At 35.3% G+C, this 14,891-nt stretch overlaps 1 protein-coding gene across 1 annotated transcript in view; it reads left to right on the top strand.

Annotated features, from left to right (window-relative positions):
- The window catches only part of YLPM1 (YLP motif containing 1), a gene marked incomplete at its 5' end in the record, with an annotated part of 69,452 nt that overhangs the window by 51,280 nt on the left and 3,281 nt on the right, over positions 1-14,891 (top strand). Inside the window, 3 exons of the mRNA XM_008567531.1 lie at positions 2,149-2,229; positions 5,374-5,425; positions 10,643-10,773. Of these exons, the coding sequence (XP_008565753.1) occupies positions 2,149-2,229; positions 5,374-5,425; positions 10,643-10,773 (264 nt within the window). The remainder of the gene's footprint in view (positions 1-2,148; positions 2,230-5,373; positions 5,426-10,642; positions 10,774-14,891) is intronic.

Here is a 14,891-nt window from a genome sequence, read left to right as displayed (position 1 = left end):
ATCAGATTTAGGAAATTTATTTATTAAATGTTAACCACATCCACTCAGTTGAAGGCCTTAAGAGAAAAGACTGAGGTCTCTCAAAGAGAAAGAAATTCTGCCCCCAGACTGTCTTTAGACTCAAGACTGTAACATCAACTCCTGATGAAATTTCCAGTCTGCCCTACAAATTTTTTTTTTTTTTTTTTTTAAAGATGACCGGTAAGGGGATCTTAACCTTTGACTTGGTTTTATCAGCACCACGCTCAGCCAGTGAGCGAACCGGCCATCCCTATATGGGATCCGAACCCAGGGCCTTGGTGTTATTAGCACCGCACTCTCCCGAGTGAGCCACGGGCCGGCCCTCAGATTTAGGAAATTTAAATTGATAAAATGCTATATTAAGTAATATTAAATTTTCTGAATTAAATTTCTTGAATTATCTCATATACAGTCCATATTCAGATTTTACCAGTTGTTCCTATAATGTGCTTCTTAGCAATTTTTAAAAATCCAGGATCCAGTCAATTCTTTAATGTAAAAAATAGTTTCTCAGCCTTGTCATTGTCATGAAAGCAAAGAATTTTTGAAGAGTACAGGCCAGTTGTTTTGTAGAATGCCCCTCAATTTAGGTTTGTCCATTTGTTTCCACATGCTTAGGTTTAGGTTCAGCATTAGCAGGAATGCTACATAAGTGATGTTGTATCCTCAATGCATCACATCAGGAGCCATATAATATCAGTTTATCTCATTATTAGTGATATAGATATTAATCATTTGGTTAAGGTGGTATCTAGCAAATTTTTCTACTTTTTTCTGTTCGTAATAAATAATCTATAGGGAAATACTTTGAAGCTATTAATATCCTGTTCCCGAATAGATTTTTACTCTTTGATAATTCTTGCCTGAATTGATTATTAATTTGGTAGAAGAACGTCTTCATCATGAAAAAGGAAAGATTTTCTATTTTAATCAGTTGTGTACTTTTGTTTTACTTGATCTCTTCCTGTGAGTGAAAGTTATCTGCACTTAATGTCATTGTGTTTTTAACTCCAATGCCACTTCTCAACCTATTTCTTTCTGGCGTCTGTCCCTACCATTCATTCTCTAGAAAGACTTTCTCACCAATGATTTCCATGACAATGGACAATTCTCATTTCTCTGGTTGCTTAGTTTTGCAGCTACATGTGACATAGTTGACTATGCCCATCTTCTTAAAAACGTATTTTTCTCTTATCATCTGTAAGTCCATATTCTTCTGGTTTTCTTTACCTCTTTGGCCATCACTTTCACTGGCTTCTCCTACTAATCAGTTCTTAAAAGAGCTCCTTTAGGCTCTATCCTAGGCTTTATTTTCATTTCATATATTCCGTATAGATAATCTGAATCTTTCTAGTAGCTTGGATTGACACTTACATGCCCTTAATATTATAAAGATTGGAGTGAATAATATCACAATTATTTCCAAAATTCTCTACAAAAGAACCATGTTATTATCTTAGTACAACGCAAATTCAGCCTATCTGAAATATAGTTATCCAACTGTTCTTCTAATATTCTGTTTTAGTTATTAGAACCACCAATCACTTGATTGCTGAAATCAGTAATCTGGGAGTTATTCCTGACTCTCTACTCTTCCTTATACCGATGTTCAACCTTGTCCCTCCACCATTTTGGGGGGGGTGGTTGGGCGGGTCAGTTTTACCTTATAAATACTTCTCTAATCCATCTACCCTCATTTGCATTACTATCATTTTGGGCCAAGCTGCTATCATCCTATTTTTTACTATACCTTTTCTTTTTGAAGTTTGAATTATACATGTTTTACCTGACTGGAAAAATACTTGTTAAAGTTTTAGAAAGAAATCCCGCTAATCTGTAGGCATTCAAAACAAGTAACCATCTACTTAGAACAGAGCTTTATACTTAACTTTATAGGGAATTGTAAAGATGGATATCCCAGGAAAATTATTGGGAGAAATATTGTTCTGTCTTCTATCAGTTCTATTTCAAAATTTAAGGTGTTAAAGTGACTTGGTATGTAACAGTGAGTCTGTGCTGTCTTGCTCTGGGAAACTTTGCTCATTCCAGATCTCAATGAGAGAATCAACACTTTCCTAAATGTTAACTCAATCTTTTTTTTTTTGAATGATTATTGGCATGGTGTAGGTAGAGATGGAAGATTTTGATGCAAATATTGAAGAACAAAAGGAAGAAAAGAAAGATGCAGAGGAAGAGGAAAGCGAACTGGTAGGAGACAGACCAACCACTTTGAACAGTGTCTCGTTATTTAAATTTTTAAGACGAGTTTAAACTGATATATGTGGTCAGATTACTACTGTTGATAAACACTTTAATGGTAAAAGTTTCCATAACCATCTTCAAGGAGACTTTTAGATACTCTTTATTTTTCCCCAGACCAAAAAAACCCTCTACTTTGTTGTTAAAAGAAAATTTTAACAGAATGCTAAGAAACTTATCTTGTACTCACTCACCTACTTGTCGATGGTTTAGAAGAGTATGCTTTTTAAGAAAATCAATTTCATATGAAAGGGCATTCTTACATTCCAGCAGATATTGGTCCAGCCTACCCAGCATATGCATAACTGTCTCTTCTTTGCTGCAAGATCTCAAAATTGAGTTTCTGTCAACTGAGGCAGAAGAACTTATTGAATGAGGAGGCAGAGGGTTGCCACTGTCTGCTGGATTTGTTCTTCCGCATTTTACCCTAAGTGGTGGGAAAAATTATTTGACTGTGTAGCCAATGGATTTTGCTTAGGCTGATTACAGGCTGACATAGTGTGAGTTCAAAGTTCCTGTGTACCTAATGTAAATGCTTTTGATCACACCTCTGTAGAGATGTTTGCCTTCCCTGTCATTCAAGAATGTGCGACCTATAGAGTTATGTTGACTTTTCAGTGTTTGCTGATGAGGTACAGAGATTAGCAATGCCTTGGAAAAGTGTTGCTTTTTTAATCCAGAATATTACTTGATTTATTTAATTCTTCAGCCCTTGCTAAAGTTGCTTCTCATATTCTTCTGAAAATGTACAAAGTGAAAACCCTGATTCTTACCCCCTAGAGTATACACAGTCTCTAAGGAGTGATCCCATCAAACCCATGTGTGATATAGAGGACTCTTGATAGAAACTGTGTCTATATAGAGATGGTGTCAACCTCTACATTCCTAGATTTCAAATGTGGATTAAAAACTAAGCTTAATGGCATTTGGGTCTCAGTATTTTTTTTTTCTAAACAAAGTCTGTTTTTCTTAAGTTGTATTTTGACATAATTTAAAATGTAGGCAGGAAATTCACTTAGAGGTTCATGCTGTTCTGGAATATGGCTAAGCTGCTTCAGCTGCTTGCAGTGTGTACACTAGAAAGTGCTCATGTGAGAAGTCTATAATGTTTTAGCTTTCTGAAGCCCCGTCTTCCTTTCGTAGAGATTTTAGTTCAGGATATGGTCATGATATCTGACTTACTTAGATGTAGGTCACAACTTGGAACTTTTAATTGAATGTGCTATTATTTTTTTAAAAAGAAACACACTGTAATGCTGTATCTTTACATCAGAGACATGGCAAGGAAACCATAGAATTCTACCCTGCTGGACCATCTCTTTTATTTCCAAGTGGCCTGCCATTTCAAGCAATGGGAGGATGACATAGTTTGAAGGAAGAACAAGATGGTTCCAGCAGGGAGAAATTAATATAGTCATTTGCTTAACTTTATGTTATAAAACTTCTCTTAACCCATTCAAAAATGCAGAATCCAGATCTTCTACTGTTGGAGTCTATACCAAAAGTAAAAGATTCTTGGAGAATATTAACCAAGGGGTTAAGAGCAAGTCTTGTGCTATTCAGACCATTTTGATAGAATTCTCAGTAAACTTTGCATTCCCACTCTGTACTGATGAATGTAGATGGATGAAATCCAAACTTTTCTTGGTTGAATCCTTTGGGGGGGGATCATTGGTATAATAGTTTGCCTTCTTTAGTGAACTGAATAGATATGAGTCAGAGTTTATCAATATATTGTTCCATTGATGTTTAAGGTTTTCAAATGATTTTTGAGATATAACTTGTACAAATTTCCCCAGTACTTATCTTTTAGCACCATTACTTCAGCATGGCTTTGTCTTGGTTTGTTCTAAAAATGTATTTGGAAAAGATACATAATTTATAACCTGAAAACACTACCTAGTAAGTTGAAATTAAATTATTAGTTCTGACTTAAAGACTGGGAATGTATGAAACCCATGGGTTTCCTGGAATAATGATGATGCTCTAGTAAACTCCTACACAGAAACTGTTGTCATGAAATTTTCAACATACTATCTGACTTACCTGTGTGTCAGTCTGTCCTATGAACTTGAACATTCCCAACAGTAGAGAGATTTGCAGTTTCATAAAAGAAGATGCTGACACTTCATCAGTCCGTCCTATTTACTAGGTCCTAATATTAAAGTTTCTGTATGTTAGGGTCTAATAGGAAACAGTGCAAATGAAGGAAAAGCGGAATCATGATAAACCTCACATGGAGAAAACACACATGATGCTAGATGAATAAACAAAAAGGATTACTACATAACTCAATAGGCACATTGGGAAATTTTAAAATCTTTTGGAAGTTTGTTTGATATAAACCACCCAGTTATTTTATGAAATATAAGATGCAAGTTACCTGTAGAGATTTCTGGTTTTTCATATAATACGAAAATGTAATTTTAAAAGACATCAGAAATTATAATCTAATTTCCAACTGATGAAAGAGAAATACTCTGAAATTGATTCAATAAAATCAGTCTTTGTAAGATCTAACTGGTAAATGGATTGAGTCATTTTAAAATGACATTGAATTTCATAATTGGGTAATTGGGTTCAGTGATATCAATCTTTCTCCTTTCTTTTGAGAACTTAAAATTACACTGGAATATAAAGTAACAATCTTGAAGAACACTTTTTGGACCTTGTAGCTACTATCACTTGAGAATAGCAATTGTATTTAGACATTAAGCTAGCCAGTATTACAAATTCTCTGATACTCTGAACAATATTAATATTAGCACAGTAACTACCTGTACATTCTTATCATATTTGCTATACAGTTCTTGTTCAGACTACAATTTTGAGGCCTGAACTATAGATTTGCCAAAGCACCTTCATGATATTATTCTGAAGTGACTACTCTGAAATCTGGGCAGTGAAGTTTGATGAATTTGGTAATTTAGTTTCTTCAAAGATAATGAGATTGTGTTTTTCCTAAGGATATATTTATAACTAGTGAGTGGAAACTGAATCCATTCCCAGTTTTAATGCTTTTCCAGTTCAAAAGTGATATGCATGTATGTGTCTCTTTCTAACCCTACGAGCTTCTCTCTGTGTACGATTTAGGGTTACATTCCGAAAAGCAAATGGGAGATGGACACATCTGAGGCAAAGCTAGGTGGGTATTTCCTTTTTCCTGTTTTTATATGTGATACCTGATGGTGATGGTCATAGATCTTTCTACTGTAAGAAGGACAAATTTCCCAAAACTTCTGCTTAAAATGAAAATTTTGGCCTACTTTACATCTTCCAGTTTCACTAGCTTTTGGTTTAACTAGTTATATCTTGTGACAGAATGAAAAGAGTGCTTTAAAAGAACTGCCTTCAATACTATTTAAAGTTTTTAGAGTAAAAGGAAATATTTGATAAGTTCAGTAACAAAATACTGTCACTTCTAAAAATCCATTCTTTCATATTAAACTGAAATGGTGGTGCTGATGAGATTTCTTTTTTTTAAAGAATATTTAACAGCAGTCCAAAGTTGAACCTGATTATGAATACTTTGGATAATAATAGTAATAATAATAAATATTAAAGTTTAAAAATTAATTAAAAGGCAGTTATTTTTCTTGTACAATAATAAATTAGAGTTTCTGGGTACAGGAAAGTAGATATATAATTTAGGTTTTTTGAGGATCCTACTTTATCAGATGCCATTTAAATTTTCCTTCAAGTTTTCTGTAGTTCCAGATTACATAGTAAACTGTTTAAAATGATTGTCTAAATCAAAATTTGGAGTTGCTTCATGTGAGGTTATCTGTCAAGCAAAAAATCATATGTATCCAATGGATTCCTTCAGTATTTCATGGTAATACTGCAAAACGTTTTTTCAGTTTTTTACTTTACTTAAAAAGAATCATTTAACATGTTGATTAAGATGTATTAATAAAAATATAAGAAAATGTGCTAAAGACTTTTTGAGAAGATCCACCTTACTGATGTATGAAGTATGACTGTCAGTCTCTGCGTTTCTCTTCCTGGTATCATGCTGTTACTCCAAAACTAAATTAACCATCTACGTATCTTAAATTCATAGAGCAAGTTTGAGTCATTTAGCTGTTTCACTGCTTGGGACACGTTGTGTTTCTGACATCAGAGGAGTGCATTTTATACATGATTGCATAGGTTATGCCTTTTATTTTGCCCAACTGCTTGTGTTAGCAGTTGATGTTGACCAGGTCTTGTGTTAAAAGACAGTTCCACAGACTGTAGTACTACTAATTGGGATAGGTGCTTTGTTGTAAAGGTGTAAAGTCTAAAAATTTTTTCAGTGTATATCATGTGAAAATTATATGTGGTTACTGATATGTGCTAGTATCTACTGATATCTACTAGTCTTCTCCCTGTGGAAAATCTTAGTAACAACCACCTCCTTCCCTAGACCTTTAAGCACTTATGTGTTTAAATGCAATTGAATATGTTGGAAAATAATAATCACGAGTTACTTGTTAAATAATAATTCTTTAGTTCTGCTTATTTTGACATTAGATTAACTCTGAAGTTCTGTACTTTGAGAATAGCCCATAAGACTTAAGATTATTTCTGTCTTCTGGTTTTTTTCATTAGTGATTATCTTTTGGGGCAAAGGTAGATCATAAATAAAGATAAACAAGGGGATTGTAAAATTGATAAATATTTTAGCTAAGCATAAAATCTTCAGAGGCCTTATGTAGTATGTTCTGAGATAATGCTTTTTTAAACTCAAGCAAGTTAATTTTCTACTTTCTAGTTTATAAAGAAAAAGGAAAGTAGAATTTAGTTATGATGACATCAAGAAAATATATTAATTTTGGTATTAATTTCTGGAAAAGATTCTGGCCTGTCTACCATTTGCTTCTCAGAAAATATATTTTATACAAATTCAGTCAATTTTAAAGACAATGTTAGACAATGAGTTCCAGAAATTGATTTCTTAAATGAATCATTTTAATTAAAAGCACTGAAGATCTGGTAGTAAGTCTGGAAAATAAATTCTAACATTTTTGTAGTTGGGTTTTTTTTTTTTTTTTTAAAGGATGACCAGTAAGGGGATCTTAACCCTTGACTTGGTGTGGTCAGCACCATGCTCTCCCAAGTGATCTAACCGGCCATCCCTATATAGGGATCCGAAACCGTGGCCTTGGTGTTATCAGCACCACACTCTCCCAAGTGAGCCTCGGGCTGGCCCTTTGTTTGTTTTTAATAAGAGTGACAATGATGTTTTATACAAGTACTTCCATCTTGCACCACTGTTATCTTGAGAGCTAATACAGCGATGGAGGAAAGCACATTGAGTGTGAGCATTCTTGAAAGTGCTCACTTCTTTGAAATTGGTCCATTGAGCCAATTGAGAAGAAGATTCTTTTCTAAAACTTGAGGATTTTGCATCTGAGAATTGGCCTATTTATGTTGCCTTCCTTATTGTAACGAATTTAATATATTTGATTACCAGGTACAATTTATTTTTCTAAGTACTTTACCAACATTCTTAAATTACTCTTGGTCACATGATTATGCTGGGTGGAAACATATTAAGCCTTAGCAGTGTCTCACATTGAGCCAGAGAAGAGCTGAATCTGAAACTGAGGAATTTTGATTCATAAATGAGTCTGCCAGTGAGAAAATACTTATCTGCAGTCTTCCAAGCAGGTGGTTAGATCTCATTGCAGATTCTTGATCTATGCTCATTAAATACAGTATACAGTTCAGCCTGTATCTGAGTGTTAAATTGGAAGTGGTGTAATTTTAGAACAGTTCAGAACAGGCCTGAGCTACATCTGGCATGGGCGTCGTGGAGTTGTTGAAGGCTGCCTGTGGCCCACCTTCAGTTGCACCTGACTGGCTCCTTCCCAACCGGGACACAGGCACCCTAATGCAAGGGAGGGAGGTACATGCCAGATCAGATACTGGGATTCACTGAAGCTACTTAAATTCCATTGACATAACTTTAGGTTCTCTGTGAAAACTAGAATAATTGAGACTCTTATCATCCGAATTTAGGTTTCTCTGTATGAAATATTTCCGTTTTTCTCATCTCAGTGTCATTTGTCTCTACGTAGGAGTTGTATATTGGCCTTCTACATGTCAGACAGATTCATCTCTTCACAGTTGGAATATAATTATTATTTGTATAGGCACATAACCTTTGTGTGTTTACCTTGAACAGATTTTCAGAAATACCATTTACATTTAGAAAATACATAGATGTATCTAAAGAATTTTTTTGTTGTACTATATACTGTTTTGAAGATGTGGTAAAATTCTGTGACCTGCCATGTTGGATTTAAAACTTCATCTTCATCTTAAACTTCATCTTTTGAAACTCAAACCTCTGAAAATCATTAGTGTGAATGTATTGGACACCAGTCTTCCTTCTGTAATTAACACCCCAGATTCCTCTTCCCTCACCTTATACCATCCATCTGTGTGTTTGGGTTTTCAGTATGCCATGTGGAAGAGGTGTGAGCCTTTCTTCAGCTCCAAGAAGGAAACTATAAACATATTTGCATGATAAAATTTCGAATTAAGCATTTCAAACAAGGGTGCTCAGACTAGAAATAAATGCTCTCCTGAACTTCCATGTTGCAAATATGGAACTCCTGGTTTGTAACTCCTATCATATACCCAGTGTTTGAGGAAAAAGTTCGTGTACTTTTCACACTGCCCTTCTGCATTGCTGCCTGGCCCATGCTCTGTTCTTGGAATTGAAATAAGAAATTTGAAATTTTTTCTTTGAAGTATGTTAATGTCAAAGTTGATTGTATTAAGTTTGGAAATCCTTTAAGGTTTATTTAATAAGTGTGGTGGAGCTTCCTACTTTTCTGCTAATACTGTACACTGTTATACTGAGAACAGTTTTATTGTTTTGGGACTTCGTTGGTTTTCTGATACCATATTCTGTGTCCCTGTGCAGTCAAGGGGTCACTTTAAGATCATGTATAATATGGCCCGTCATATACATGTAGATAGAGCCATTTGGTACAGGATGTGACTTACAGCGGAGATCAGAAGACTGGTTCTGTTGAGCCCATCTATGTTAAAATTTTGCCAAAATGAAATGATAAAATTTTCTTGAGTTCTGTAAAGTGTTGTAATTTTCCTTATTCATTTTTCAATGATAATTGCTTTTATGGGGGTGGGGTTTAGGAACTAAAAGCTTTGCCAAGTATGCAAAGTCTTACTGGTTTTTAAAGCTTGTACACTTAGTTGTATGTGAAATTTATATTTGAAGCATAAACTCACCCTCCTTCTTGCCACTGCTGCCATTACACTTTTCTTTTCATGTCAAGTTCTCTCCAACTCGGTGCCTAAAAGATTTCTATTATATAGACTCTGCACTCTTTGTCGAGTTTAGTGAAGTATGGTTATTGTGTGTTTCTGAAGTTTTTAGGCTTTCCTTTATTGACTTGCTTAATAATAGTGTGTTTATATAACTTCAGATGATTTAAAAGTTTAGTGCTGCAATGTAGCTAAAAATGTGTATAACACAATATTCCACCTGTAGTATTCAAAATCATTATTAATAACCAATAAAAGAGACACAACACATTTTCACTGTGTGTTCTTCTTTAAGACACCTAAACTTATATCTCATAATTTCTGAATCCTCAATGTCTGCTTGTTTAATTGGTTATAGTTTTGAGCCCTTGGGAAGCCTAGCTCTCTCAGATTTGGGGTTCAGTAAGAAATCACAGATCTAGTCACTTTGGCTGACTAGTCCTTAGCCTCAGAATGGTCAACAGCACTTCATAGTATAACCAAAGAAAGTGGTGATCTCATACAGTCAGCTTATTCATAAACATTAACTCATGGTGAATACTCTTACAGCAGCCAAAATCCCAAGAAATTGTTAATCTAAAACCTTCTTAAACATTAGCTTGACTTATTAAGTTCTTAGTATTACCTGCTTTTCATATGACACAGTATCACACGTGATTACAGATCAAATGAGTGGTGTTAATATTTTGTATTAAAGAAAAGAGTGGAAGAAATGGTCTTTAGAAAAACACAACTTTACATTTTCCTTCAGAACATGAGAGCTGAAGTGTGATTTGGCGGGGGGTGGGAGGACCAGGAGGCCAGGAGACAAATGCCTTTTCTTGCTTTGCCTGTATTTGTTACTTAAACCAACATCGTAATGTAAAAGCTTCCAGTACGAACACCAGACAAACAATGGAAAGTGCACAGAACTTGGTATTATCCCAGTCAAGAAGATAGTTCGGATCTGCAAGTGATGCTGCACTCAAAAATGTGGATGTGCCCTCTGAAAGTGTTCCAGCCTTCTTTTCCCTTGTTTGTGTGTCATGTGCAAACTCACACTCTTCCTTAATGCTACGGCTCTGTGTTTGTCCCTCAGACAAGTTGGATGGCTTGAGGACTGGTACTAAAAGGAAACGTGACTGGGAGGCTATTGCCAGCAGAATGGAGGATTATCTTCAGCTCCCTGATGATTATGATACTCGTGCTTCTGAGCCTGGGAAGAAGAGGGTAAGAGACAGTAACTGCCAACAAATGAAGGGCACATTTTAGCATCTGCTTTTAGAAAGTTATAGTCAGGTAATCATATGAATGATATTTTTTGGAGAGACTTAGTTTATACTGCATTGTATTATACATCCAAAAAGGAGTCAGACCTTACAGTTATCAGATCAAAATAGACAAAATGTACTTAAAAATCAAGAACAGAACCTCACATGGCTAGCGTGTTGTCAGCCATAAAGAAGTTGGGAGTGGCCACTTGTGCCATTTTGTCACAAAAGGGCCAGGTGCAGAGTACGGTGTTGGAGAGAATCTGTGGGACTTCTTAATGGATTAAATGTGGAGGGTCAACTCCCTGAGGTTCTGGCCATGAGCACTTCCATGTATGTGGTGCCATTTACTGAGAGAGAGAAAACTGGGGGAATCATAAGATTGAGGGTGAAAAATCAGAAGTTCAGTGAGGGGCCAATTAAGTTAGAAATCTAAGTGAAGATGTCAAATTGACTGTTGGATTTATTAGTATGAAATTCATGGGAGAGATCAGACTGAAATAATAAATTTGAGAAGATGATATTTAAACCCATGAGATTGGAATGATCTTGCCCATTGAGAACGTATAAATAGAAAAGATAATAGGACATAGGACTCCAAAATTTAGAAGTTCAGATAGAGATAAGGGTTTCAAGAAGAAAAAAGTAGTCAGTTATATAATGTAGAGAAGACAAATAAGTTGGAAACAGAGAATTGGCCATTGGATTTGGCAACATGGAGGTCACTGATAATTATAGTTTTCTTAGAGAGATGAGAGGCAAAAGCCAGTATGGAGCAGATTGAAGAATAAATAGGAAATGAAGAAGTATAGAACAGCAAATGTGGACAACTTTTTGAAGAAGTTTTGCTTTGAAGCGGAGCAGAAAAATGAAGCCAGGACATTGGTTGGGTCTTCCACATCAGTGTCAAATTCAGTATGGGTGATAGATATATATCCTTTAAAACAAAATAACAAAGCAAAGAGATATTATATATACTGTTCTGCACAAGTGTTTTCAGCTAATCCATCTTGATCTTTCTATGTAAGTATGTATAGAGATACTGTTCTTTTAAAAGGGCTACCTAGTGTGACATTGGTTGTACAATCAGTTATTTACCCCGTCCCTTACTGATGGATGCTTGTGCTCTTTCCATTTTTTGGCTAATACGTATACTACAGTGAAAGTTATGGTGCATATGTCTTGGCATCTTTTTTGCAAATGTATCCTTAGGGTGAATTTTTAGCACTAAAGCTGCAAAGTCATAAAATATGATTTATCATTCTGACCAATATTGTAAGATTATTTTCTGAAAAGGTAACACCTATTTAGGCACCCACATGTAGCAAATGCCTGTTTTTCTACACTTAAACCAACAGCGCTATTATCAGACTTTTAAACTTTTGACAATCTGATAAGTGAAAAAAAAAATGATGTCTCATTTTGCATCTCTTTAAGAATGAAGTCATGCATCATTCCTTTTCCTTATGTATTATTCCTTTGTATTTCTTTTTTTATGAATTTCCTCAGTGCTTGAATAGTGTAAGAATATCTTATTCTAAGAGAATAAAAATGCCAGTAAAACTTCATTATAGTGGATACCATTACGAAGAATCCATTTTTCAAAGCTTTTTAAAAATGCTTCAGACAATCCTTAAGCCCATCTTTGTATGTGTAGCTTGAGGGGATGGGGAAGAGAGATCACATTAATGGCCTTCCATTTGTGGCCAGCCCCACCCAAGGACTACTTGTATTGATACTTCTAGTTTTAAGGTTGGGGCCAATAAAAGTAGAAGTGGCCTTTCCTTCTGAATAATAACTCAGTATAGTTCTGGTAACAGTAAATAATCTGAAATGAGAAATATTTTTCTGTACTTTATTTTTACTCAGGTAACTATCACTCTCTTCAGTAAGGACTATGCGATCCCATGCAGTTTACTTTGTTAAATCGGGTAGCCATAGAGAACTGAGTGGTATATATTCTAGTTCTTTAAAGTGGCTCTCCTTCCCTTGCCTGATACCTTGATTTCAAGTAGTTTTTAATTCTCAAGCCACTCACCAAAATCAACTTCAGAGTGCAAGGAGATCCTACAGATAGCAACAAATGCAGAATCCATTACTCATTTCTTTCCTGGGGTTTCTTGGTTTCTATAATTCAGCTTTTTACATATACCAGGTGGGTTCCTGGGATTAACTTCCACTGTAACAAAAAGATGGCTCTGTAGAATTGATCATATTAGAGTTTTACCTAAGTGACTAGGCTTTAAAATAGAATTTATTTTTTGAAACTTTCAGTTGCTTAGGTGGTTATAAAATGGTAGCTCACATGGACTTTATTTTTTTTTTTTGACCATGGAAGGTGAATATTTCCCTTGTTTGTTTGCTGAATTTGTATATTTTAGAAATATTTTTAGCGACAATGGATGAAATCTATGTACCTCACCTTTGAGTGTTAGTCAAGATTTCTTTTATATTATAACAAATTTTTTTTTTTCCTTTTTGTCTTTTTTTCGTGTCTGGCAACGGATCGCAACCCTCAGTGTCACACCCGTACCGGACTGGGGACCGGCAACGGGATCACAAACCTCGGTGCTGCACCCGCACCTCACTCAGCCAGTGAGCGGGAACCGGTCTGTATGTGGGATCCGAACCCTCAGCGGGAGCGCCGCCGCGCTTGCCAAGCGGCGCACTGTAGCAGTGCGCCACCGGGCCGGCCCACAAATTTTTTTTTTTTTACAATTAAGATAAAGGGCAAAACAAAAACAACAAACAAAATTGTCGTAAATCTCAAAAGTGCCTCTAGGAAAATTAGAAGAGACACTGACATTCAAGAAGCCATTTCTAGCTGAAAGTCATTATTCTGCTTCTTATATTTTTAGTGTTTTGGTAATCCATTCATTTATTCTGCAATATCAGATGTCTATGTATGTGAATGAGTCCTCTTAAGGAGCTCACCTCCAGTGGAGGAGTTCAGCATGTACATAAATAATTTTAGCATAATGCCAGTATATATTAGAGATGTGAACAAAATACAATAGTTTCCAAAATGTTTTAATTCCAACTTTAAAATCTTGGGCATTTATGGTAAAACACACTGCTGATTTTAAAAATAATTACATACTTTTTCTTCTAATCCCATATTCTTCATTTTATCTGAGTTTTAAAGACTTAGAATTTAAACTGCAGATTTAAAAGTAGCAGCATGAGATTGATCAGTGTATTTAACCCTGTGTTGGATTGCTGGATGCCCTGAGCATGGATTTAAATTCACTCTGGGCTGGTACCTTTTCTTTGTTTAATGGCCACTGTCTGTCTGTCCGTCCATACTTCATGCTTCTTACAAATAGTCATGTTTCGCTAAAACGTGTATCCTTGATCCCAAGTGGAGCTGTGTGTGTATGAATTAATGAAAATAAATACATCAGCATTAATGGGTAGAAGGTCCAAATATCTTTGTATACTGAAGCCCATATTATTTATTAGACTTCTTACTGGAAAAAAAAAAGAATCAGGTGTTATCAATTTTGCCCCACTGCTATTTCTACATATCTTCCCTTTGACCAGGTGGTTGCTGTTAGGAGACGCCTAGTCACTTCATTCCCAGTCTTGCAAATGGTAGCAGGCTACCTTTGTTATCTGTGACAAGGAGGTGGAACCAGAGCATGGAAACCTCATGTTCTTTTCACTGGATCCGGAAATGCATTATTACTCTGAAATGCATTAATGCAATAATGCATTTCCAGGTCCAATGTAAAGAACATGGAATTTTCATGCTCTGGTTCCTTCTACTTGTCACAGATAATAAATCACAACCCATATTTAAAATAGTCTCTGCAGACTTGGGTACTATGCACTGCAAGCAACAGTTTCCTAGTCTTTCAAGTATTTAAACTTTTACAGAATATATCTACTTTTTTTTTTTTTGGTGGCTGGCTGATACGGAGATCCAAACCTGTGACCTTGGTGTTACAAGGCTGAGCTCTAACCAACTAAGCTAACTGGCCAGCCTATATCTGCATATTTTAAAAACTTATTAATATAATAGGTAAGAATATATATATATATATATATATATATATATATATATATATATATATT

Source organism: Galeopterus variegatus, unplaced genomic scaffold (genome assembly GCF_000696425.1).
Source record: "Galeopterus variegatus unplaced genomic scaffold, G_variegatus-3.0.2 Scaffold325, whole genome shotgun sequence".
NCBI lineage: Eukaryota > Metazoa > Chordata > Mammalia > Dermoptera > Cynocephalidae > Galeopterus > Galeopterus variegatus.
This window is presented reverse-complemented; position numbering and strand designations above follow the sequence as displayed.